This window comes from Leucoraja erinacea, chromosome 6 (assembly GCF_028641065.1).
Source record: "Leucoraja erinacea ecotype New England chromosome 6, Leri_hhj_1, whole genome shotgun sequence".
In the NCBI taxonomy this organism is placed as follows: domain Eukaryota; kingdom Metazoa; phylum Chordata; class Chondrichthyes; order Rajiformes; family Rajidae; genus Leucoraja; species Leucoraja erinaceus.
In genome coordinates this window covers 23,322,439-23,347,384 of record NC_073382.1, presented here as the reverse complement: position 1 = coordinate 23,347,384, position 24,946 = coordinate 23,322,439, and the positions used below count along the sequence as shown (strand labels likewise).

At 40.7% G+C, this 24,946-nt stretch overlaps 1 protein-coding gene across 3 annotated transcripts in view; it reads right to left on the bottom strand.

The window, feature by feature from the left end:
- Nucleotides 1–23,953, bottom strand: part of klf5a (Kruppel-like factor 5a) — a 44,984-nt gene extending 21,031 nt beyond the window's left edge. The window contains exons 1-3 of one of the 3 annotated variants that reach the window (XM_055636718.1): nucleotides 23,555–23,953; nucleotides 8,368–9,229; nucleotides 1,363–1,422 (exon numbers count right to left, since the gene is read on the bottom strand). In XM_055636718.1, the coding sequence (XP_055492693.1) occupies nucleotides 1,363–1,422; nucleotides 8,368–9,217 (910 nt within the window). In that variant the 5' untranslated portion in view covers nucleotides 9,218–9,229; nucleotides 23,555–23,953. Of the gene's footprint in view, nucleotides 1–1,362; nucleotides 1,423–8,367; nucleotides 9,230–22,346; nucleotides 23,423–23,460 lie in introns of those variants that run through there. The other 2 variants (XM_055636716.1, XM_055636717.1) reach the window with 2 other exon arrangements.
- Between the last annotated feature and the right edge of the window lie 993 nt (nucleotides 23,954–24,946).

Genomic DNA, 24,946 nt, shown 5'->3' with positions numbered 1-24,946 from the left:
TTCAAATCCCTAACTTGTGGTTACAAGAAAAGATTTTCACTCGTCATTACTTCTGTTGAGATTGTTGCTCCATTTAATCCATATGTATATTTGTAGCAACATATCTTAGAGCTCCGCTCGGTTCCTCGAACCTCCGCTCGGTTCGCAATAATCAACCTGATCTCCCGGTGGCCGAGCACTTCAACTCCCCCTCCCATTCAGAATCAGACTTTTCTGTCCTAGGCCTCCTCCATGGCCAGAGTGAGGCACACCGTAAATTGGAGGAGCAACACCTCATATTTCGCTTGGGCAGTTTACACTCCAGCGGTATGAACATTGACCTCCAATTTCACATAGGCCCTGCTTTCTCCTCCTCTTCTCAGCTCTCCTTCAGCCCATTGTTTTCACATCTTCCTTTCTTATTCCCCCCCCCCCAAGTCTAAAGAAGGGTCTCAACCCGAAACGTTACCCATTTCCTTTGCTCCATAGATGCTGCTTCACCCGCTGATAAATGTAAATGGTTATAGATACAGGACAACTCGAGGAAGAACATCCATAACCATAGCTGTGTTGATTTGTACTCAAGATTATATTGGTAAGATCTGAATTTGCAAATAAGAGTTCAATTACAGCTTCAAATAGAGTAGGAGTTTCATATTCTGCTCGAGCTGAAACAACTATTCAGAATTAAGCAAGAAGCAAGAGCTCGCCATCTACTCTTAAAAAACTGTGTGAGAATAAGAATTATATGAACTAGTCCATGGGTTTATGCTGAATCTTTCAGGAAGTCCCTCATCTTCAACAGTTTCCAAGCACCACCTGTACTTGCGAAATAAAGTATTAACAGCTCAAACACACTTCTTATGAATCATTAGGTGCTATTTGTGCTCCCTAAATATTAATATTTCTGCATTGCAAGATATTAATTCTTGTTTAATAAACATGAAGACACAGTAAAAAGTAATTGAATTATACTGCTAGTTGAACTGTTAGACCAGATTCTCTTGTCCTTTTCTTAATGCAGTTTCTTCATTACCTTCACAAGCATAATGTTCTTCCCCAAATCAACACAACAAAATCAGTAATGATATAAATGGCACAACCACAACTTTAAAGATTTCTTCTTACTGTAATCATACTGGATTTCACCAGCAAGAGACATGGTTAGTTCGAAAACAATGTGAAATGAGTCCCAACAATTATAAACTGGTTTAACTGGACCAAAGCAACGCATTTAGAATACTATGTTTGAATTTCCTACATCGCAATGTATGTCCTAGATCTATACTATTACATCACGCCAAACAAATCAAAATAGCATGCTTAAACATCAAATCCTCTATTTAAAATACAAATCACATTTCTTAAAAAAAAAATACTTACCAGTGTGAGTTCTCAGGTGTGCTTTTAAATGAGAACTTTTGGTGTACACTTTGGAGCAACCTTTAAACAAAGCAGAGTATCAGATGGTTAAACATATGTTTGACCTAAAAAACTGGATAGCACATTTTAAAATACCAGCAAATCATTTTGATCATCACTTTATAAATATGTCATTGTCATCCTTCAGCACGTAGTTTTAAGTTCTCAACAATGTTTACTCAAATGCCGCAAGTCAATACAGCTTACAACTCTGCATAGATTCAGATATTGTACTTTACACTGGCTAAATATCACATCATACCATCACAACCAGGTATAGTTTCAAGGCAACAAGCTTTGCAGTGTTCTGAGAAATCCTAACATAAAGTGGGAGGGAAAAAAGTATTTATTTGCTAATGCAGGTACAAAGAACAAAATAACTTGAATTATTTGCAATTACAAAAAAGTTAATGACAGGAAACAAGGTGATTGTCAAAACAAGATATCTGGTTTAATAATTTCCTTCAGAGATTGCCACCAGCCCCAACAATATAAATCCTTAAATTCCCCCTGAAATGATCAAACAAACCATGATTAAATACAATGGCTGCCTCGCCAACAGTCTGCGTCCCTTCCTTCTATGTTGTTTCTTTAGTAGGTGTTAAATGAATAGAAATAAATGTTTTGTGTTCTTTAGCTTGTTTTATGTGGGGGGCAGTGGGGGGTTGGGGAAACTTTTTTTTAATCTCTTACCTCGACGGAGATGCCATTTTTTTCCGTATAGTATCTCCATCTGCACTGCGGCCTAACATCGAGGAGTTGGCGGCCTCTGCTGAGGGTCGACCAGGAGCTCCGGGGATCGACCTCTGAGCAACAACCTCCGGAGCCTGCGGACTTTAACATCGTGGAGCTCACAGTCTCTGGTTAGAGACAGACTTCGGGAGCTCCAAGCCGCAGGAGCTTTGACCGCCCCGACGCGGGAGCTTCAATCGCCTCGTCGCAGGAACTTTGACTGCCGGCTACGGGAGCTCCGATTGCCCTGACTGCAGATAGTTCAACTGCCCCGACCGCGGGGGGGAATTAGACTTTATTACATTTCATCACAGTGAGGAATGTGGATCCCGCTGTGGTGAATGTTTATGTTAACTTTATGTGGTTGTGTGTCTTGTTGCCTTTAAGTATGGCTGTATGGTAATACGAATATCACTGTACCTCAATTGGTACACGTGACAAAAAAAGACCTTTGAAACCCTTTGCATCATTAAAAAAATTATAAATGCAAAAAGAGAATTGGTACATGCAGTTAAAAACTACTGACTAAAATTCTACGGTGCACTTAATTGCAGTATGATTGGCAAACAGGAAGCAAAGAGTAGGAGTAAACGGGTCCTTTTCACAATGGCAGGCAGTGACTAGTGGGGTACCGCAAGGCTCAGTGCTGGGATCCCAACTATTTACAATATATATTAATGATCTGGATGAGGGAATTGAAGGCAATATCTCCAAGTTTGCGGATGACACTAAGCTGGGGGGCAGTGTTAGCTGTGAGGAGGATGCTAGGAGACTGCAAGGTGACTTGGATAGGCTGGGTGAGTGGGCAAATGTTTGGCAGATGCAGTATAATGTGGATAAATGTGAGGTTATCCATTTTGGTGGCAAAAACAGGAAAGCAGACTATTATCTAAATTGTGGCCGACTAGGAAAAGGGGAGATGCAGCGAGAACTGGGTGTCATGGTACACCAGTCATTGAAAGTAGGCATGCAGGTGCAGCAGGCAGTGAAGAAAGCAAATGGTATGTTAGCTTTCATAGCAAAAGGATTTGAGTATAGGAGCAGGGAGGTTCTACTGCAGTTGTGCAAGGTCTTGGTGAGACCACACCTGGAGTATTGCGTACAGTTTTGGTCTCCAAATCTGAGGAAGGACATTATTGCCATAGAGGGAGTGCAGAGACGGTTCACCAGACTGATTCCTGGGATGTCAGGACTGTCTTATGAAGAAAGACTGGATAGACTTGGTTTATACACTCTAGAATTTAGAAGATTGAGCGGGGATCTTATAGAAACTTACAAAATTCTTAAGGGGTTGGACAGGCTAGATGCAGGAAGATTGCTCCCAATGTTAGGGAAGTCCAGGACAAGGTGTCACAGCTTAAGGATAAGGGAGAAATCCTTTAAAACCGAGATGAGAACTTTTTTCACACACAGAGAGTGGTGAATCTCTGGAATTCTCTGCCACAGAGGGTAATCGAGGCCAGTTCATTGGCTATATTTAAGAGGGAGTTAGATGTGGCCCTTGTGGCTAAGGGGATCAGAAGGTATGGAGAGACGGCAGGTACGGGATACTGAGTTGGACGATCAGCCATGATCATATTGAATGGCGGTGCAGGCTCGAAGGGCCGAATGGCCGACTCCTGCACCTAATTTGTATGTTTCTATGTTTCTATGATGGGATGGCAACACTGTGAATGTGCATCTTTCAGAAGGGATATGGTCTCAGGATTTTGCAAAACATCTCATGGCACTACTTCAAAACAAAATAGTAAAGTTATACCAATCCTCATCTTTCAACCATCATGGCAAAATTTGATAATAGCAACTGTTATATGAAAGACCCCACATTTTCTACATTACAGCCTTAATAGTATTTCACTGGCTGGAGATGGTCTGGATCATTTATTCGTCAAATGATCATCAAATAATTAAGTCCCAAAACTGGTGTAATTGATTTATGGACCTGGCTTGTTTGGGAAAACAAAGAAAATTGGCTACAGCTATTTTTTTCGTAAGCTGCAAAACAATTAATTGATTACTTAGGTGGATATTTTAATATATAAATTGGCTGCAGTTTCAAAAGTAGTTTAATTAAACGTGAATTATTGTAATGCAGATAATCACTTGACCTTTGCATTGTGAGAAGAATCCTGCAACAATCCCAATTTGAAACTATTAGGTTCCAAATGCAATCAGTCAGTGTGCAAAATAACATGAGCATACATCACAGGTCACACTGTGGCTCAATAGGTATAGAGCACAGGACTGGTTTGTTTCTAGTGTTCAACGGCTGATTGTAGACAAAGACAACATGTACCTATTAATCTTCCGTGTTGCAAGATTAACATTAGAAAATTATTGTAATGATGGCTGAAAGCAACTTAAATTGCCATAAACTTTTACTTATCTTGCTCAGATTTATTTGATCGTATTTCACATGAAATATTAAATAGAAACCATTTGCCTATAGAATCAGATTTCAATCTCAAGTGACAGCAATCTTTTGAATCTTACCACAATGCATGGTCAAGTGATTATTTAGATTACAATCAAATCACTAAATCAACTTATCTAGAAAGCTACAACCAATGTAATGAAATCTCCACCTGAAGGAGCTGATCCCGCATAGTTCCAATGACCCAGAATCAATGTTGACTGATGCCACTCTTTGCATGGAGTGTGCAGGTTCTCCCCCATGGGTTTCCCCTGTATGCTCTAATTTGCTGCCACATTCCACCAATGTACAAATTGCTTGGTTAATGGTCTCGAGTATAAGGAAAGTGGTAGAATCTGGAGGATTTGATGGAAATGTAGTTAGATTAAAACAGGATTAGTGTAAATAGGTGCCCGAGGGTCAGTGTAGATTCAGAGGGTATCCATGCTGTACACCTTCAACTGCAGACATTCTACGGCACCCAGCTTGAGAGAAATATAGTATTTTCCTGCTTTACCTCAACAGCTAGACAAGCCAGCCACACAAGAGAAATTAATTATAGTAGGTAGTAATAGCTGGTACTATTAAGGAAAATCAGGAGTGTAAATAGAAGACACGAGATAGCTGATAAAGTAAGACACAGATAGAATAAGAGCAGACAAAGTAAGAGACTCCAAAGAGATGATACAAGTGTATTAATGACAACAACAAAAAAAACTTGGGAGAGAATAGAGCTCCTTAAAAGTCAACAAGTTTCAATGTCTGGAGGCACAGAGATGGGGAAGGTGTGCAATGTAAATGTCTCCACTGTATTTACCATGGAGAAAGACATGGAAACTAGGAACCAGGAGGAAGGTAATAGTGATGTGTTGAAGAGAGTCCACATGACAGAAGAGATGGCACAGCTGGTCTTAAAACACATTAAGGTAAATAAATCCCCAGGACCTGGTCAAGTAAATCCTACGGCATTGTGGAAGCTAGGGAGTAAATTATAGCCTCTCAATGTGCCAAATATGATGCCAAGTTAAACTAATCATTCCGTCTGCACTTCGAAAATAGGCATAGGAGTAGGCCATTCGGCTCTTCGACCCAGCACCATCATTCAATATGATCAGGGCTGATCATCCAAAATCAGTACCCCGTTCTTGCTTTCTCCTCATATCCCTTGATTCCGTTAGCCCTAAGAGCAATATCTAACTATCTCATGAATGCATACAGTGATTTGTACTCCACTGCCTTCTATGGCAGAGAATTCTCAATAATATAAATGATCTATATCCCTCTATTCCCTGCATTTTCGTGTACTATTCTAAAAGCCTCGTAAATGTAACCCTCTCGTATTTTACATTTCCACCATAGGCAAAATATTCTGACCGTCGACCCTACCTATTCTCCTCATCATTTTATAAACCTCTATCAGGCCTCCCCTCACCTTCCTGGATGCTTGTCTGTGGTTTAACTTACCTGACTGCATAGTATTTACCTATTCATTTTTGCATCACCTGGCATCAAGGTGATGCTTCTCTGAGCACTGAGAAAAATCAATCATCCCTTCACCAAAACACTGTCGTCAAAACATTCATGACAAAATTGCCAATTGGAAAAAGTAATGCAAGCTGCACTGACAACAATAGCAAACTCTAGCAAATCCCATCCCAACCATGTGTCAAAGTCACACAGCCACCAAATTCACTCTGTTCATTAAACATCATTTCACACTAATCTACACCAATCCTCTTCTTCACCACGCCCACACCTTCTCCTTTCCGTTCAAATCAACTACACCCAAATTCCACTAAGCAGCTTCACACTCAGGTCAATTTCCAGTGGCTAAATAACCTACATGTCTCTAGTACTTAAGGAAAATAGAGCACCCAGAGGAAACACATTAGCTCTCAGGAAGAACATATAAACTACTCCAGAGTTCCGGCTTGAATTTAGGATTTTGAAGCTGAAAGGCAGCATCCCGACAACACCCCTGCCAATCTCCATGCACGCTTCCTTCCAAACCCTGCCCCACCGCCCTCTTCACCCAGTTCCTATCCCCTCTTTCATCCACCCATCATCTACATCTCCCCACACCAAATCCACTATTTAATCTCATACCCACCTCCTCTCGGCCCTGTTCTCCATCTCACCCTGTTCGACATATCACTCCCCACCTTCCTTAACTCATCGGATTCCATCACCTGACTGAACTCCAAATCAAACCCCCCCCCCCAACCCCCCCCCCCCCCCCCCCCCCCCTACCTCCATTTGCCAGCTCTTCCCCCATCCCCATCCCCCCCCCTCACCTCTTTTGACCAGTTATCTCCATTCTACTCCATCAGTCTGAAGAAAGGTTTGGACCTCAAACGTTGTCTATCCATTTCCCTCTGCAGATATAGCCTGGCATAGCGATTTCCACACAGAGCGTTTTTCTTAAATCTCTGCAACTGTGCTACAGCTAAAGTCACAAGTAACCACAGAAGCAAGGAAAATAGGTAGGCAATTCAAGACTGTAAGACTGTGTGGATCTTTAAACACCCACCATTTATGCTTCAAAATAAACTGTGCAGCATGCATAGTGTCTACATTTAGAAGTGACCTGGCTGGTTCACAGGCGATTGTTTGAAGACATGTGTTGCCATTTGCAGAAGTTTCTATATAACACCATTTTTTAAAGTAATGTAGACTTATAAAGGACATGATATAATGGCTGTGATCTTTACAAGACCAGTCGGGTAAATTTTGAATGCAGACACTAAAATCACACACAAGATCAGGCTTGAAGAAATTGATTTTCAAATTGGTTGTAAGGCCCGACATTTAAATGGTTTTGAAAGAAATGAAGAGGCTAAAGTGTTATGGCTGGAAAAATGAAAATCAATTTCAGATGTTCAGTTAGTGTACTGCTAACTGTTAAGAGTTAATGAATGCAAATCTAACATGCAAATTATAGTTAAGTCAAGACCCACACATCACACCAATGTGCAACCACAAACCATATCTAATGACCCAACACCATCCTAGATCACAAGGGTTCTAGTTCACTCATATCCCCTTCCTTTCAAATAATTTTGAATGACCAAGTAGACTAAATAATATAAACATCTGATTTTTCAGATGTTTATATTATTTGACAAAGCATTAAACCGATTGTATTATCTTCCCCACTTCCGATTATTACATTTTAACTTAGAATTACTGCTTTAAATAGTAGGACAATATTATTGGCCAGATTCCCAGAGAAGAAAGAGTATTTAGATCGAGTAAAATTATGGACTGTAATTATGACTGACACTAACAAACCCAGTAGGGAATTCTGAGAAACCTTTCTTACAAAGAAATTAGATAAAATGTGGTTCTTGGCACAATAAGAACCATTAAAATCAATTGCACTCTTTTAATAACTTACTCATTCCCAGGATGTAGACACAGATGGAAATGCTAGCATTTATTGTTTGTGCATTTTTGCCCTTCAAACTATGCCTTGCTAAAATCACTTCAGAGTTAACCACAGTGATGAACCAAGAGGCACAAATAGCCCAAAGTGGATTAGTCTGTCAGATTCCCCTCCTCCAGGACATCCATGAACTGGATGTTTTTTTCCCAACAAATCAACAGTTTCCCAGACTTTTTATTCCACATATATTTATTTGCACAAATCAAAAATTTCTCCACCATGGTGATGAGATTCAAACTCAAGATGCATTTGAGACAAATTCAAATAAATAAAGGAGGGATACAGAATCGATGCATTGATCAAAGGAAATGCAGGAGATAAGTGGAAAAAATAACTATATTTAACAACTTATTCGTTTTTGACCCACAGTACATACCTGGAAAGTCACAGTGATGAATTCTTCTCTTCTCCAGCTCTGGATTATTTCTCCGGTTGAACTTAGCTGGTGAGATGTTATGTTGCGTCACTGGCAGGTTTGCTGGGAGGGTGTGGGTGGGAGAGGGTGACCCCAACTTGCATGCAATCGAAGCGGCATATGACGGAGGTGGCGTCATGGTTTGCAACAGTTCTGGTTGCCTGTCGGGACTCCCAGGCTCAGAATTTGGAGGTGATGGGGGCAGATACGTGGGCTGTTGCTGGAAGAACTGCGTTGCCATGGAAAACGCTGAGATAGAATGGAAGTGCTTCAATACCGTCTGAGGATGCCCAGTTGCCAGAGTGTTCATGCCAGTCATGCCTGATGCTACTGAACCATTGGTAAAGTTGCCCATACATGATGCGTTGCCTTGTGTATGAGGAGTGTTGCCACGGATGCTGACCAAGTCTGGGGAACTCAGTAACTGGTACAGCTGACCTTGTTGAGAGCTTGCAGGCAAGTGCATTTCAGGAGTGGGTAGCTCCTGCTTAATGTACGCAGTGTTGACATCTGTAGACTGTGTGGTGTTAAACACACTAGTGAACTCCGGCAGGGCCCGGGTGCTAAGTGTTCTGCCTGCTTGGGTGAAAGCATTAACATCTTCCGAATGGGGCTGAGCCATGGGTGGTCTTTGTGGCTTATAAAGACCCGTGCGGAGGTAAGTAACATCGGGCAGAATCATGTTGATATTGACGCTGTACGGTGATGGCTTTTCATCCTGGAAGAACTCATCCACCACGGAGGCACTGTCCCGTCTGTACTTCTTCAGCTCAGGGATAGGTAGCAGCTGGGGTGACAGATACTTCTCCATCTCGCACCGTGTCTGTACAAGAAGCAAATGGCAGCAATTAATACATGGAGCAAATAAAAGAGAAGATAAAAACACTTACAAAAACATCATGGCCACACTGAAAAATTGCCAACATGAACCCAACCATATCACTTCATGCATGGCATCGGCAAGGCCAACGTTTGAAGTTTATTTTTAATAGGTAAAATTAGCAGTTTTTGAACCGTTGTAATCTTAACGGTGAATGTACGCTAATTAATACTGTTTCATAGGCATATTTGACAATGAAGGAAAGGAAATACATTTCCCCAAACTGGATGCTGCGAGACTCGAGAAATAATTTGCTTCCATTAACCTTCTGGATAATGGGTGCTATAGGTTTGGAAAATACTAATGAAGAATCCTTGCAGAGATGATCCAGTACAAGCACATCATGCATGAACACACAATGTGCTGGAGTAATTCAGTGGGACAGGAAGCATCTATGGGGAGAAGAAATGGGTGACGTTTCGGGTTGAGACCTTTCTTCAGACTGAGAATCAGGGGGGAGGGAAACTAGAGATATGGAAGGTCAAGGTGTGAAAGAGACAGATCAAAGAGGTTTGATGGCTAAGGCGCAGCCAACAATGAATCATTCTGTATTTCCTTGACCATCGTCTGCTTTGATCTGTCGCTTTCACACCATTCTCAGTTTTTTGGAAAATAGTTTTTCCAAGTCAACTTCCTCTCCTCTCTGTAATCTGCAAACATCTTCTACTGTTATAGGAAGGAACTGCAGATGTTGGTTTAAACCGAAGATAGACACAAAATGCTGGAGTAACTCAGCAGGACAGGCAGCATCTCTGGATAGAAGGATAGATGCGTGACGTTTCAGGTCAAGATTATCTGTTTGTCAGCGAGTCAGCACACAGGCAGCAGATTCTCTTGTTAAAAACAGTAAGATGACAAAACTATTCTCTCAGAATGAAATAAAATCAATGATCTCACACTGCTAAAGACTCAAAACAAAGTAAACGCCAAATAAAATGTGGATACCAGGAGTACATGAGCATGGCTCAGTTTGCTATACATTATTTTCCTTCATCAAAAGGCTTGTACTTTCATGCCCTGCCCCAAGAACAAGCACTAAACTCCAGGTAAACACACTGTGGGGATTTTCTATTTATAAATGCCTGCCATTCTTTCCACTTTATCAGCACTGCCATTTATCAAAATAGGACATTCCAAAAGATCGAATGGATTCTAAAGAAATTAATCCCTTTCCTTTCCAGTCAAGAAAGGAACAGTGTCCCAATGTCCACCATGTTCCAAAGAGATGAACAAATGTGACCGACTTCAACAGAGCTATGACTTGCTCATTATCAGCTGGTCTACTTAAATGTCAGCCAGAAAATCACAATCAGCAAATAACTGATATAATTGGTTTCCTGGCCAGACTCTGCGGTGATCTTGCACCAATGCTTTTCCTAGGTTATTTGTTTAGATCAGACAATTATCTCCATTCAAGTTTGGGAATTCTGGTACAAAATGTGGATAGTTTTCAGGTGACTTTTGGCAAGCATGGACTTCAGGTCTCAATCTAATTAATTGATTCCTGAAGCACAAACATAGCCCATCAACGCTGGGGTGTTATGTGATACAGAGGCAATGGTTCTGAATGGAAACAATAAACTCTTGCCTACAAATCCCTAGCGTGCAAACATTAATTCTCAGGTAAGCTATCCTGGAGGTATATCAACAAAAAAAAGACACGAATTGCAGAAAAACCAACAGCCTGAAAAACCAACAGACTTTAGACATTGTGGAGCTCCATTAGACCCAATTGTGAGCCGTTGTCCAGGTAGCTTAGAACAGGATTTAGACAGCAAAGCATTTCCCAGTTTTAGGGGTCAGGTTACAAAAATCAGTCCTTCATAGCAACTGTGGTATGGATTCTAAAGGGCAGAATATTCCATGGCCTGGTATAAAAGTCATATTTTATTTAGAGGCTGTTTTTACATTTTTGGAAATGAGGACTTGGGTTTTGTTTTTTGAAGCACAAACAAAACATGATGATTTGATCATACAAAGTGCATTTAGGAAGAATAATTTTGGATCTAGGATTGCCCATCAGCAAAATAACATGATATTTCTGAATGTAAATCCCTTTGAATGAAAAGGAAACAATTCCTGCATAGCAGGTGTAGTTTGATATAAATGTGTGCTATACTCTTGACTGGAAACATCTCTTAAACTTCAACTCCCATCAATATATCAACCTATTACGTGCTTAAGTGAATGACATTGAATTAACTAAAGTAAATAAATTAAAGTAAATTAACTACGGTAAGTAAATGACAACTGAATTTGAACTTGTTCGTAAAATACAAAAAGGCTTTAAGGAAAACAGGTAGATAAAAATGCTGGAGAAACTCAGCGGGTGAGGTAGCATCTATGGAGCAAAGGAATAAGTGACGTTTCTATTCCTTTGTCACCTATTCCTTCGATTTTTCCAGCATCTGCAGTTCCTTCTTAAACATAAGGAAAACAGGTAATCAACCCTACTCTATATAAAACTATTTTCAATAATAGCCAACTGAATTTTGTGTACTTGGGTCTGAAGAATGACAAATAATGCCTAAACGTTGATTATGTGCATTTAGTGAAATCGATGTTAAACTCCAAAAACAAGGCGCATCGAAAATTTACAAAATTACATCACCATTTACAAATGTTTAATTGCAGATGATGGAAAATCAAAGGTAGACAAAAATGCTGGAGAAACTCAGCAGATGAGGCAGCATCTATGGAGCGAAGGAAATAGGCAACGTTTTGGGTCGAGACCCTTCTTCAGACTGATGTGAGGGTGGTGGGGGGGGGGGGGGCAGGAAGAAGAAAGAAAGAGACGGAGACAGTGAGCTGTGGGAGAGCTGGGAAGGGAATGGGAAAGAAGGAGAAAGCAGGGACTACCTGAAATTGGAGGTCAATGTTCATACCGCTGGGGAGTAAACTACCCAAACGAAATAGGAGGTGCTGCTCCTCCAATTTACCATTTACAAATAATAGTATTACATTGGATCATAAAAAAATCTAAACTGTGTATTGCAAATTTATAATTTAGCTGAATATGTATGGCACAAGGCAAACACATTCAAGCTGGCATATCAGCATTCATGAATTTTACACACAAAAAAACTTTTATATTATGACTTTTATATGATAATGACTTACTGAAACATAGTTGGGATGAAATTCTTTGATTTTTCAAGCTAAATTAAGTTATAATGTACGTTATTAAAAAAAACTGTAAAATTGCTATTTGATTGGAGATGCAGTTACAACCGAATTAATTAACAAAGCTAATTTTCTCTCCTAGACTATTTTGTAAAATACAAAGTTCACCTTGTTTCAATAATGTTCAAATGTTATATAAAAGGTAACTAGAGGACATTCCGTGCAGAAGTTTAAACTTTATCTATCTATTCATCTTATTTTACAGAAACTGTTTTATAAAGATTAATTAACATAAAGGAACATTAAAAATATTGTGTTTAGATTACTCACCTCTCTAACCTTTTCCCATAAATTACAGCTGAGATAAAGTGGGTTTAATGTCAACTTCAGCAAACAATTCCGATTGGAGTATAAAGTTTATCTCTCCAGGTGCAGATATTTAAGCATGCAATGAACTGAATTTTAAATGATACGGCATTATAAAAGTTAATGTTTAATGAAACTGATACAGTTGCAGGAACAAAAACAATGAAAGAATAATTTAAAAAGATGAATGTGCTAAAGGTTTGTAAACTTGTGGGTCACCAGGGAACATTTGGCTGCAGTTCTTCACAAGCTTCAAAAGTATATTTTAAATCTTAGAGTCAGAGTCACTTGCCTTCTTATTCTCTAAGCTGCTTTCTTTTTGTTGATTAAATAACTGAAAATGTAGTCAAAATTGTGTTCAATGTGTTTTGCTCAATTGTTTAAAAAAACACTTTGTATAACATCTGGAATGAGACTTATGGGCCTGTCCCACTTGATTTTTTAGGCAACTGCCGGCGACTGTCATAGTCATAGCAGGTTGCTGAAAAACCGGCGACAACCTACGTCATCTTGGCGACAACCTACGACTGCACCTACGTCAGGAGAAGTCAAGCTACGCTCATTGGCATCAAGCACACTGTCGCCGAAAAATGTTCAACGCATTGAAAATTTAGCGGCGACCAGAAAGATGCTACGATTTTTTGCGCGACTGTGGAGACTACTCCCGGCGAACATGTGGCGACAAACTAGTCGCCTGTAGTTGCCTAAAAAAAAATTGTCTATGTGGGACAGGCCCATAAGGCAGTCAGAACAAGAATGTAAGTCAGAAAGAATGTATATAAAGTGAGTGAGATAAAGGAAAGCACAGATGTAGACATGATTTAAAAAATTACTTCAATTTTGACAAATTTCAAAATCAGAAATATTGCAGTCATACAGCAGGGAAACAGGCCCCTTTAACCCTGATTTTTCATGACAACCAAAATACCCTATTTAAGCTAATCCCATTTGCCCATGTTTGACCCCGGTTCCGTTAAACCTTTCCTACCCATGAATGATGTTCTTAAATCAATAACACGAAAAAATATTTTAAAACTGTTTGCAATCTCAGGATTTGCCTATGTTTAGCAGCTACACGGATTGCTCATTTACCCATATCACTTTCATCCAAGAATAAATAGTGAAATAACAACATTGGGGAATTTGATATTTACTCATCCAACCATCCAGGAGACTATGACTAATCAGTTGCAGAAAAGTATTATTCAAATCACACTGGTTTAAGTACAGAGGGTTTATTATTGCAGAATTCCATTTCATAGGTGAGAAAAGTTTCTATACAATGCAAAACAAAAATTGTAGAACGCTGTCTGTTTACAGATGAGGCAAGGAAAGTTATTCATGAGGCATCAGCTCATTATATACCAGGGTGTCAGGCTGATGAAAAGTTGAGTGTGAGATCCCAGGTCCTGGAAGTGAGATTGATAGTTTTAAGAAAAGTTAGATAAATTAATAAAACCCCATTATAATCTGCTATAATGTCAGAAGTATTAATCCCCTGTAATGTTGCCAGCTCAGCATTATACAGATGTTTCATTGCAAATGGATACAAAAAGACAATGTATTTTAAATTAGTTCTCTCAGTGTAGGTGCGTGGAAGAACCCCTATTTGCTCATGTAATCACTAATAGCAGATATGCAACAGGTGTGATCTACATTCGGATGCAAATGAATCTTCGGCACCATGCTGCAGGCACACCATTTATTACTAACATTGCACAAACACTGGCTGTGTACTTAACAGGCACATTTGCCCGTGTAAACAATTCTCCCATTCAACAATTGTTGCATGTGTAAAAGAATGATAATCGTGAAAATCATTCAGGATATAATCATCTTCAGAAAAAAAAATTTAAGCTTGTTTGTTTAAACTGGAACGGAGTGCAACACCTCAGAGAAGGCAGCAAGAACCGCATAGTGAGCAAACACATGGATTCCATTTATAAAACCATTCCCTCACTAGGATCCATTATCATCGAGCCAATCTTTTTAGTTACTCCAGTTTGTCTTTGCTAAGTCATCAGTCAGTCATTTTTTCACGCAATTGTGTGAATAACCTCTGCTAAATCTGTTGGTCATTGGAAAGTCAATAAGTTGCAGTGCTTATTCCTGACATACTACACACGGAATTCCACCAGTAACTGAGCCAGCAGATAAGTATTTCCCGTGTTTAATTCAAAGCAAACAAAATTAACTTTATTCCTGATCATGTATTTTAGAGAATCGTGAATATTATCATTATGTAGAAAGTCTAACATTCACCCGTCAACATACCTGTTCATTGGTCAACATTCTTGATCACTCATCACTTCTCTCATCTAATCTGAAACTTTTCAGCTATGAGGCTAAACATAAGTTTCATTTTCTCCTCAGGTTGTACACTTTCCTGGAATATCCAGCTTTGATCTTCTTAAATGGACAACATGCTCCAAGGTCTGAGACACCAGCTCTTCATGCTAATCTATGTGTATATTATCTATCTTAAAACCAGATGTTGTTATTAATGAATCAGTTTTCCACCGTGCAGTGTGACAAAGTCTCCATGTCCATTGTTAAACCAATTTAACCCATCAATGCCAGAAATCACCTCATGGAGAGAGGGCCTCTGGAATCAAGGTTAAATCGACAACATAAATTAGATCGAGGCTTAAAATATTTTATTCAGAAATGGTCTTGCACACCCTTCCTCCATAAGAAAAGGTTAATTTCTTGATGGCAACCCCATGTCTCTAATTCACTTCTTGATTGTTATCTTTCTTGACTAACATCAACTCTGTTGGAACCGGTAATCCTGTGGTTTTCTTTCTGTGGTGCCTTCTTCCTGCTCTCTTCAGCTTAGGTTACAGAAACTATGAACCAATAATCAGGCTCTTTAACTTAATCTTTCGAGGAAACTCAAAACTTCCAGATAACTTTCCTCCCCTAATCCTTCCTCCCACACAATTTTAAACCCTAGGTGTATAATCCATACTTTGTTTTTAATGTACATTTCCTGATTCAAAGGCAAACCAAGCTACCCAATCTGTTACTTGGCCAGCTTGTGTTTACGTTAATAAACAAAACTTTAGTTGGATCAGAGGCTTGGTTTCAGGAACCTTGATATGGCTCAGAGTAGCAGTAAGCTTAGTAGTGCAAACAAAAATGTGCCTGGCCCTCAAATCCTCCCATGGTCCACATCTTCCCATTTCTGTAACCTCTTCCAGCCCGGAACTTCCAAAGTGTTTGAAAGTATAGCCTCTTGTACATTATTGTTCGCTCCAAGATCGAGCATGCCTGATTTTTTTCCCCCCAGGGTGTATTTAAATATTCTTAGAAGAATTGGAAGTGAAGGTTTCCGTGTGGGACATGTGCGGAGATGGCAAGAAATATATACTGGGAATATTCTGGCCAGTAATGAATGGCCTTTTAAAGTTTCATTTTGGAACCACAGACTATGGACATGTGATAACCAAATGTGGCTGGTTATCCACCTTAATTACACACAAGATATCAGATAGGAAAATCGTTAAATGTTTTATTTTTATTAAGTTCCTCCCCTCTTCTTTCTTAACACATCTCCTCCAAAAACATGCCCATATTTTCACACAAAGGATGATGCCGGAGGTGGTAGCTGAGGCAGGTGCTATTGCACTTTTAAAAAACATTTAGACAGGTACATGGATAGGACAGGTTTAAAGGGATATGGGGCAAACACATGCAGGTGGGACTAGTGTAGATGAGGCCTATTGGCCGCTGTGGGCAAGTTGGGTCCAAGGGCTTGTTTCCTTCCTGTAAGACTTCATGAAATGTCCATTATCATAAATCCCTTCATTATCACTTTCAGTCCAGAATTTGGCAAAGTGACAAAAAAAGTATAAACTGGAAGAACTGCTGCATAAGTTCATATGTGTAGGAGGGCCGGTGACTCATGACTAACTCTGCCTTTGTTTTAAGCATGATGTATTAGGAAGTTGATGTTTCCTGGAGTACAACCCAATTGTAAGTATCTAGGTCAAATCACATTGCAGGTCTTATGTTCAGTGTAGGGCCGGTCCAGGGGAAAGTGAAAGCTAAGATAGCGCAATACTGAAGCGCAATACTGAAGGAAGAAATTGTGACTGAGAAAAAAGGCAGTACACATTACTGCAACTGTGTCCAATTCTATTGAAGAGGCTGAGGAATGAGAGAACATTCCTATTGTTAGGTGAATATGAAAATGGATAAAAATTCTGCACTTGCCAACATACATGGGAGTTGCAGGAGATGGATGCAGTATAGCAAGCTGAATTAAAGAATTTTGTAATGGTTCAGCAACCCCCCCCCCTCCCAGCCCCCTCACTCACCTTTATCCACTATATTGTGGATATAGCCTCCATTAGCCACCAAGATAAAAGCCTCCACTGATAAAGAATAGAATTGTGTGTACCAATACCCACTTTCTCAAACTGCCCTGTATTTTCAATGATTTGTGAACCCTTGGCCCCCACAATCCTCTGTTCTTGCACCACAGTAAGAACAGTATCCTTTCTTCTGTATTGTCTTTCCTCACATTTCCTATCTATTTACAGTGTATAGATACATAATAAGGGAATAACATTTAATGCACGGTAAAGCCAGCAAAGTCTGGTCAAGGATAGTCCGAGCGACAGCAGAGGTAGATATTAGTTTGCACTGCTCTCTGGTTGTGGTAGGGTGAATCAGTTGCCTGTTAACAGCTGGGGGGGGGGGGGGGGGAGAAACTGCCCCTGAACCTGGTTCTCGTGTATTTTCACGATTCTATACCTTTTGCCTGATTGGAAAGGGGAGAAGAGGGAATGGCCAGTATGCGACTCGTCCTTGATTATGCTGCAGGCCATGCTGAGGCAGCGCAAGGTATAAATGGAATCAATAGAAGGTTGGTTTGTGTGATGGCCTGGGCTGTGTCCACAATTCGCTGCAATTTCTTATGGTCCTGGATGGAGCTGTTCCCAGACCAAGCTGTGATGTATCCTGATAAAATGCTTTCTATGGTGCATCTGTCGAAAGTGAGAGTTGTAGGGGACATGCCAAACTTCCAAGCCTTCTAACGAAGTAGAGGCGTTGGTGTGCCTTGTTGGTCATTGGTCGTCTGTGGAATTCTCTGCCTCAGAGGGTGGTGGAGGCGGGCTCTCTGGATGCTTTCAAGAGAGAGCTAGATAGGGCTCTTAAAAATAGCGGTCAGGGGATATGGGGAGAAGTGAGGAACGGGGTACTGATTGGGGATGATCAGCCATGATCACATTGAATGGCGGTGCTGGCTCGAAGGGCCGAATGGCCTACTCCTGCACCTATTGTCTATTGTTGCTTCAACTTGGGTGGTCCAGAAGTTGTTGATGATATTGACTCCGAGGAATTTGAAGTTTTCCACCATCTCTACTCCGGCACTGTCATTGCAAACTGGGGTATGTGGTACCGCTTTGCTTCCTGAAGTCGATCACTATCTCCTTTGTCTTGCTGACATTCACTATCTCCTTTGGCTTGCTGACGGTTCCAGCAATGGTCACTCAATGAACTTCCTCCAGCTGAAGAAAGAACCATTCACCACATCTCTCTGTTGTATTTGCCAACTTTACGCCCATGCTATTAATAGCCCTTTTATGTGTTCTTCAATTTTGTTGATAATTCATTAATGTGGCATTTTATCAAAACCTCTCTGGTAGTCCACGTATAAGACATTGATTGCATTCGGCTCATCAATTCTCTACATTAACTCACCAAAGAATTCCATCAAATTGGTTAAAGACAACTTGCACACAACAATTCTAAGCTTTTGCATTGAGTAGTTCATTATCTTCAATGTGAATGACTGAAGATGTGTTTGTAAAAGCTTTCTCACTATAGAAGTCAAATTTACTAGCGTGTAGTTACTACACTTATCCTTACTTCCTTTTCTGAACAAAGATAGAACATTTCACTCTCAAGTGCTCCTACACTATCCCTGTATCCAAAGAGATAAATATACATGCAAAGTCCTCGTACAAGACCTGAATAATGCCCTCAATAACAATATGCAATCCCTTCATGAGCTTTACACCTTCACCTAAACCCTTCTATTATTTGCATATCTATGGAATATATTTAGATTTTCAGTAATATTGGCAGTTATTGTCATACATGCTCCTTGCTCCATCCGTCTTTTTCTATTCTGCTTGGCTTTCATTGTCTCTTTTACACTCATCATACAGAAGATATTAATCAAGTGTTTTAGCAGAGCTGTGAATTACATACATCTAAGTGATGGCAAGGAACCTGCTGACAGCACTGCATGGAGGCACAAGGGGCTGCAGTTGCTGGAATCCAGATCAACAATCTGCTTGAGAAACTCGGTGGGTTGACCAGCATCTGTGGTGGGGAAAGAATGGCTGAAGCATGATGTAGGGGTTTGACCCTTTTGCTCCAGATGCTGTTCGACCCTGCTGAGTTCCTTAAGCAGATTGTTTGGAGCTACTTGGCCTGACTGGGAAGGCAAGTCAATTTCAGTCTCTAAGTTCCAAAGAAATATGCACAAGTTAAAGTTACATTTAGTTAAAGCTAAGTAACAGCATTAGAGTGCAGAGCGACGATATCCAACCACAGTATATTTTAATAATATGATGCCATTTGATTGTTATTGCTTGCAGTATCTAATATTTTCTTTATGTTACTTTATATTATCTTGATTGTGGAATTTACTTAATTTTATAAGCTGTTCAGTAGTTCTGGATTTAATGCCCAGGCTTGACTGGATTTTCCTATCAAGATGTTTCCTCTTGATCTTGTATCTTACAACTAACTATACATTGGCTGTCAAATATGCAAGACGACCTCTTGCACTACCATGTACTTGTTTTTAAATTGTGTTTTATACTTATATCGTGCTTTTTTTCTTTTGATGTCTGCAGAACTTTACATAATTTAAGTATGATTTATGTGGCCGTTTGTCCGAGTATGTGCTTGTGATGCTGCTGCAAGCCAGATTTTCATTGTACCTGTACCTACTTGTGCCTATAACAATAAACTCAACTTGAACTAGACTTAATGTGCATGGAAATTCCTCTTGTCCCACAAAGTAAGGTGAGAGAGCCAGTACCTGCAATAGCTCTTAATATGTCCATCCCCCCCCAAAAAAAACCTCACTCTCTATGACAGGAGCACCTCAACTGAACATCCAGTCAGCAAACCTCTGTGGGTCTTGTGGATGTTCTATGCATATATTTTGCAATTAACATCCAGCTCGAAGTTAAAAGCCAAGGATGAACTTGCAACTAAACAAATAAAAGCTAAATCAAAACAGAATATGACAAGTTTCGCACGAAATAAGCCTGAAGCATTTCAGTTGCACAAACCATGAGAAAATCAATGTCTCCTCTCAACAACCCAGGCACATTCGTGTGTCATCAGTATAAGAGCTAAAAGAAAAGTTGATGTAGTCCAAGACTGTTGCTCGGAATTCAGTTAACTAATAACGATCCTGTAAAATGTTTCCACCACATCCAACTGAAATGAAAAAACCTTAGCAATAGATTGCATTAATGCTGATTTATTTAACACAATTCAAGGCAATGAATTAACAGTAACACAAAACCCTAATTGTACTTCTTATTAAAACATCAGATGTACCGGTGGTAATAGTGAGCATGCTTAATATAGGTAAATATCTTTTATAGGGATCCGTCATGCTCATGAACATTTGGCAGCTTCAAATCTACCCCTACCACGTGCTTGGGATAGAATTGTAGCGAGTCATCTGAAACTGGTATCAGGAATTAGCAACCACCTCCATCCAGCATACCAGAAACATTTAATGGCACACTCAACGCTAATCCAATCCAGCTGCTTCTTATTCTATACATATTTTAAATTGACACATTGTGAACTACTTGAATACATAAACTTTATAATGAGAAACTTAATTTTACAATCTTACTAATCTTACAATCAACATCTACTTTTTAAACAAACTTACAAAACACTGGAAATGCTATGAAGATTTTGCTATTTGTGAATAGTGTACTTAAAGATCCCTTAAACAAACCATGATATTGAGCATGTGAATTAAACAAAAAAAAAATCACAATGATTAAAGTAACACAAAAAAATGTAGGTTTTTGAATATCTTAAAATACTTTACAGTTAATGGTTTGTGGACACTATTGGAAATGTGGCCAACAACTTACACGCAGCATGCTCCTGGAAACTGCAAAGTCCCAAAGACTGTTATCTACTTTTTCTATGTTAATTACTGAGAACCTACTGCATCTTTTTACCACATGCCGAGGAAATAAGTGTACTTATTCCTAGTGAGGTCAAATAAAGTTGAGTAAATTCTACGCACCCAGACAGTTGTTCAAATATTTTCCAAAACAGATAAAAATATCTGAAATAGAAAGGGCCATTGGGTAACAGCCCGACAGTGAGAGAACACTGGTTAAGGGAGGGAAGAGCGGAAAAGATGGGTGGGGTGTTGTGGATGCTCATATAGTCACAAGGAAAACATTCAACAACCTCGCTGCCATTGAAGAAATCAGTGCCACATTCCCCCTCCATCTGTAAAAGCTCCACATCACGCCAAATATATCTTAGCAATATTTTTGTCGCCCACCAGTGAAAATCAACTGACTAATGGAAAATCTGATCAATGGCTGGATAAGAGCAAACATACCATGAATTTTGACTCCATCAAACCTTGAAACAAAAAGATGTTACAAAGTTTGGTATTGGCCACACATTTAAGTTTTCTGATTATAGATCTTCCAGCTGTCGTTGGCATATTTTCAGTACAGTGGCTCAGAGCGAATTTCAAAGTGCTGGGAAGTTTTTTCTGGTCTCAATGACTCGCTGTGTGGGCGAGGAGGGAGTCAAATGCTTCAATGCTGCACAGCAAGTGCGAAACCAGCTGGGATTCTCAGCAACCTCAAATCAGAAATAAAAACTCCTTCGCCCTTCCCTGGTACATACTCCACATTGTATAGTCTCAGGGTGAGTCAGAGAATGTGTTATCCTTCACACACCAATGCACATATGTACACAATCATCGCCGGACACTCATTTTGCAGCGGGATCACAAGAGAATGTTGCTTGTTCACTACTCATTCCACAGACTCTAACACAAAAAGTTAGACAATAGGTGCAGGAGTAGGCCATTCAGCCCTTTGAGCCAGCACCGCCATTCACTGTGATCATGGCTGATCATCCACAATCAGTACCCCGTAAATCAGTTAGGCAGAACTTTCAGTACAGCACCAATTAGCTCTGCACAGCAAGAGGATCTATCTTCCAACCCAATATTAAATCTGAGGGCCTGCTACTCTCTCTCCCTCTCCGTTGTTTGGCAAATCTTAGGGGACAACTCAAATAGTTCACCACTGGATGTAAAGAGATTTGGACATTCTTTAAGAGCCACCAATGCCATTGTGAAAAATATGCCTATTTCTTCGTATCAGGTCAATTTGACCAGCTACAATACTGCCGGTATACACAGGAGTCATTCCTGCCTGGGACCTATACCTGCAACGACTGAGGAATTCTCCAGAAAATAATATTTTGCAACGCACAATGCAATCACCATAAAATACTGAATGGCAACAACTCTTACCCAATGACTTCCCACTGCTTCCGGACCTTGTAGAAAGCTCGTTTATGCTCAGGACACGCTGGCAGTTAGAGTTGCCACAATGCGAGAATGTTAGAATCTCCCAACCGTTCTGGAGTGGTCGAACCAGGCGCAAAAATCTCTGACTGACAAGTGAGTGACCCCCAAGATCATTAGCAGCCTCCGGTGAAACCGAAATCAGGTGGCGCCTACACCACCGACTGCTCTCTGCAACCGTCCACTGCAGTCAACGCCCGTATCCAGAATCCAACCGCATCACCAAGAGATGAAGCGAAGGGACATCTCCACCCACCTCCCTCCCCTTTCGAGAAACAAGAATTATTGAGGAGGAAAATCAAACGAGGGCAAGGGGAAAGACGTGAAACAATACTTCCTGAATCCACACTTTTTGCAAATTCATTGCAACCCCTGACAGATCTTATTGTCGACCGAAAACATGCAAAGGAAACCTCCGTCCGTGACAGATATGAAAAGAAATAGTTGCAGCTCGATTGACTGCCGCAGTTAAACAGACAACGAAAAGTAAAACGATTGTTGCAACCAATGTTTTTTTGTTAAAGACTGGCTGCAAAGTTCTCAAAAAAGAGTGTTCTGGAGTAACTCAGGCGGTATCTGGAGAACATGGATAAAGCTGGCTAGAGTATTTAAAAAGGCTGGTTACAGAGTATGAACGAAAATTGTCTAAAGAGTATGAACGAAAGCTGGCGACAGGGTACTTAAAAGGCTAGCTGGAGTTTGAAAGAAAACAGGCTGCCGAGTATTTAAAAAAGACTAGCCACAGAGTATTTAAAAAGCTAGCTACAGAGCATGAAATTAAACTAGAGTATTTAAAAAAGGCTGGCTATAAAGTATTTGAAAAGCTAGCTACAAGAAAGTAAACTGGCGACAGAGTATGAAAGCTGGTGACAAAGCACTTAAGAAAGTTGGCTCCAAAGTATTCATGAAGGCTGACTACTACATATGTATGTTTTAAAAGGTTGGCTACAAAGCACTAAATGCCTGGCTACAGCGTTACGCGACATTGGAAATGTGTGTTGGAGTATGTACAAGTGTGGTTGGTGTCCGGGGAAGTGTGCCCTGCCCTCTGGAGCCGTACCTGGGCCAGCTCATCGACCGCCGACATCCCCGCCGCGGGACTCTTCATGACCCCGTACATCGCCGCCTGCTCCTCCGAGTTCATGCTCACCGACCTGAGCTGCGTGAAGACGGGCTGGTCGGCGCCCAGGTTGCCCGGCAAGACTCTGCTGGTCATTGGGGTACGCGGAGCGTTAGGGGACTTCTACACATCAACTGGACACCTCTGTCCGGGCGAGGGAGCAGCATCTGTCGCAACCACAGCTCCCGCTCTCAGTGGCCCCGGCGAGCGTCTAAAACATTCCCGCACTTTGCTATCTCGCCCTCCCTCCTTCCCTCCGCGGGCTGCGTTTGACTGGCACCCGGCCTCTCCAATTCAGAGGCTTCCTCTTCCCGACTGATGGGCCAGACGTCTAATCAACGCGGGGCAGGGGAGGATCCAAGGGCGAGCTCTGATAATCCACCCAGCATCAAATCTCATTATCGACAAGATGACACCAAACTCCATTCAACCCACAGCTCGACTACCTGTTGTACAGATTGCCCGCCCTCACGGCTCTTTGAAAATATATTGTGATACTATTGTTGTCCACCGCGAAATGCTACAGAAACCTTCCTCGTCCCTCACCACCTGTGTCCATGTACACAGAACAACACAGGCATTCTTCCTATACCAACAATTTACTACAGGTGTGTAGGAAGGAACTACAGGTGCTGGTTTACGCCGAAGGTAAACACTAGACACTAAACGCTGGAGTAACTCAGCGGGTCAAGCATCGCCTCTCGGAGAAAAAGGAATACTTGACGTTTCGGGTTAAGACCCTTTTTTCAGGCAGAGAGGTAGGGGAGAGGGAAACGAGAGATATCAAAAGGTACAGAGAACAAATGAATGAAAGGTATGCAAAAGGACAAATCAAAGCCAGCAATAAATGCAGTGACTAGTGGGGTGCCGCTGGGACCCCAGGTATTTACAATATATATTAATGACTTAGGCGAGGGAATTAAATGTAACATCTCCAAGTTTGTGGATGACACAAAGTTGGGTGGCAGTGTGAGCTGCGAGGAGGATGCTATGACGCTGCAGGGTGACTTGGACAGGTTGGGTGAGTGGGCAGAAGCATGGCAGAATCGGGGCTCTCACTTAACTTTTTTTCTCTGTTGTCAGCCTGGCAACCTTGGCAGCTTTTTAGGTTGCCAAATGACAGTTTAGGTGGTCATTTAAAGCGGCTTGCATGACGCATGCGATAATGTGCTCGGATGAAGTGCATAGTTACCAGTCGGAATTATGCTCAATGAAGCATATTATTCTGCTTAACATATTATTTCTGCTTCAAATAAAGTCACAATCTAAACATATTCACCAATCAAGACATGATATATACCACAATCACATGCAGCAAAATTATAATACAGTATCTCAACTCTTTGTACACGTTGCAATGAATGCAATTTCTATTATTTCTTTCCACTTCCAAACAAAAATGTGGTTGGATTATTCAGCGAATGAT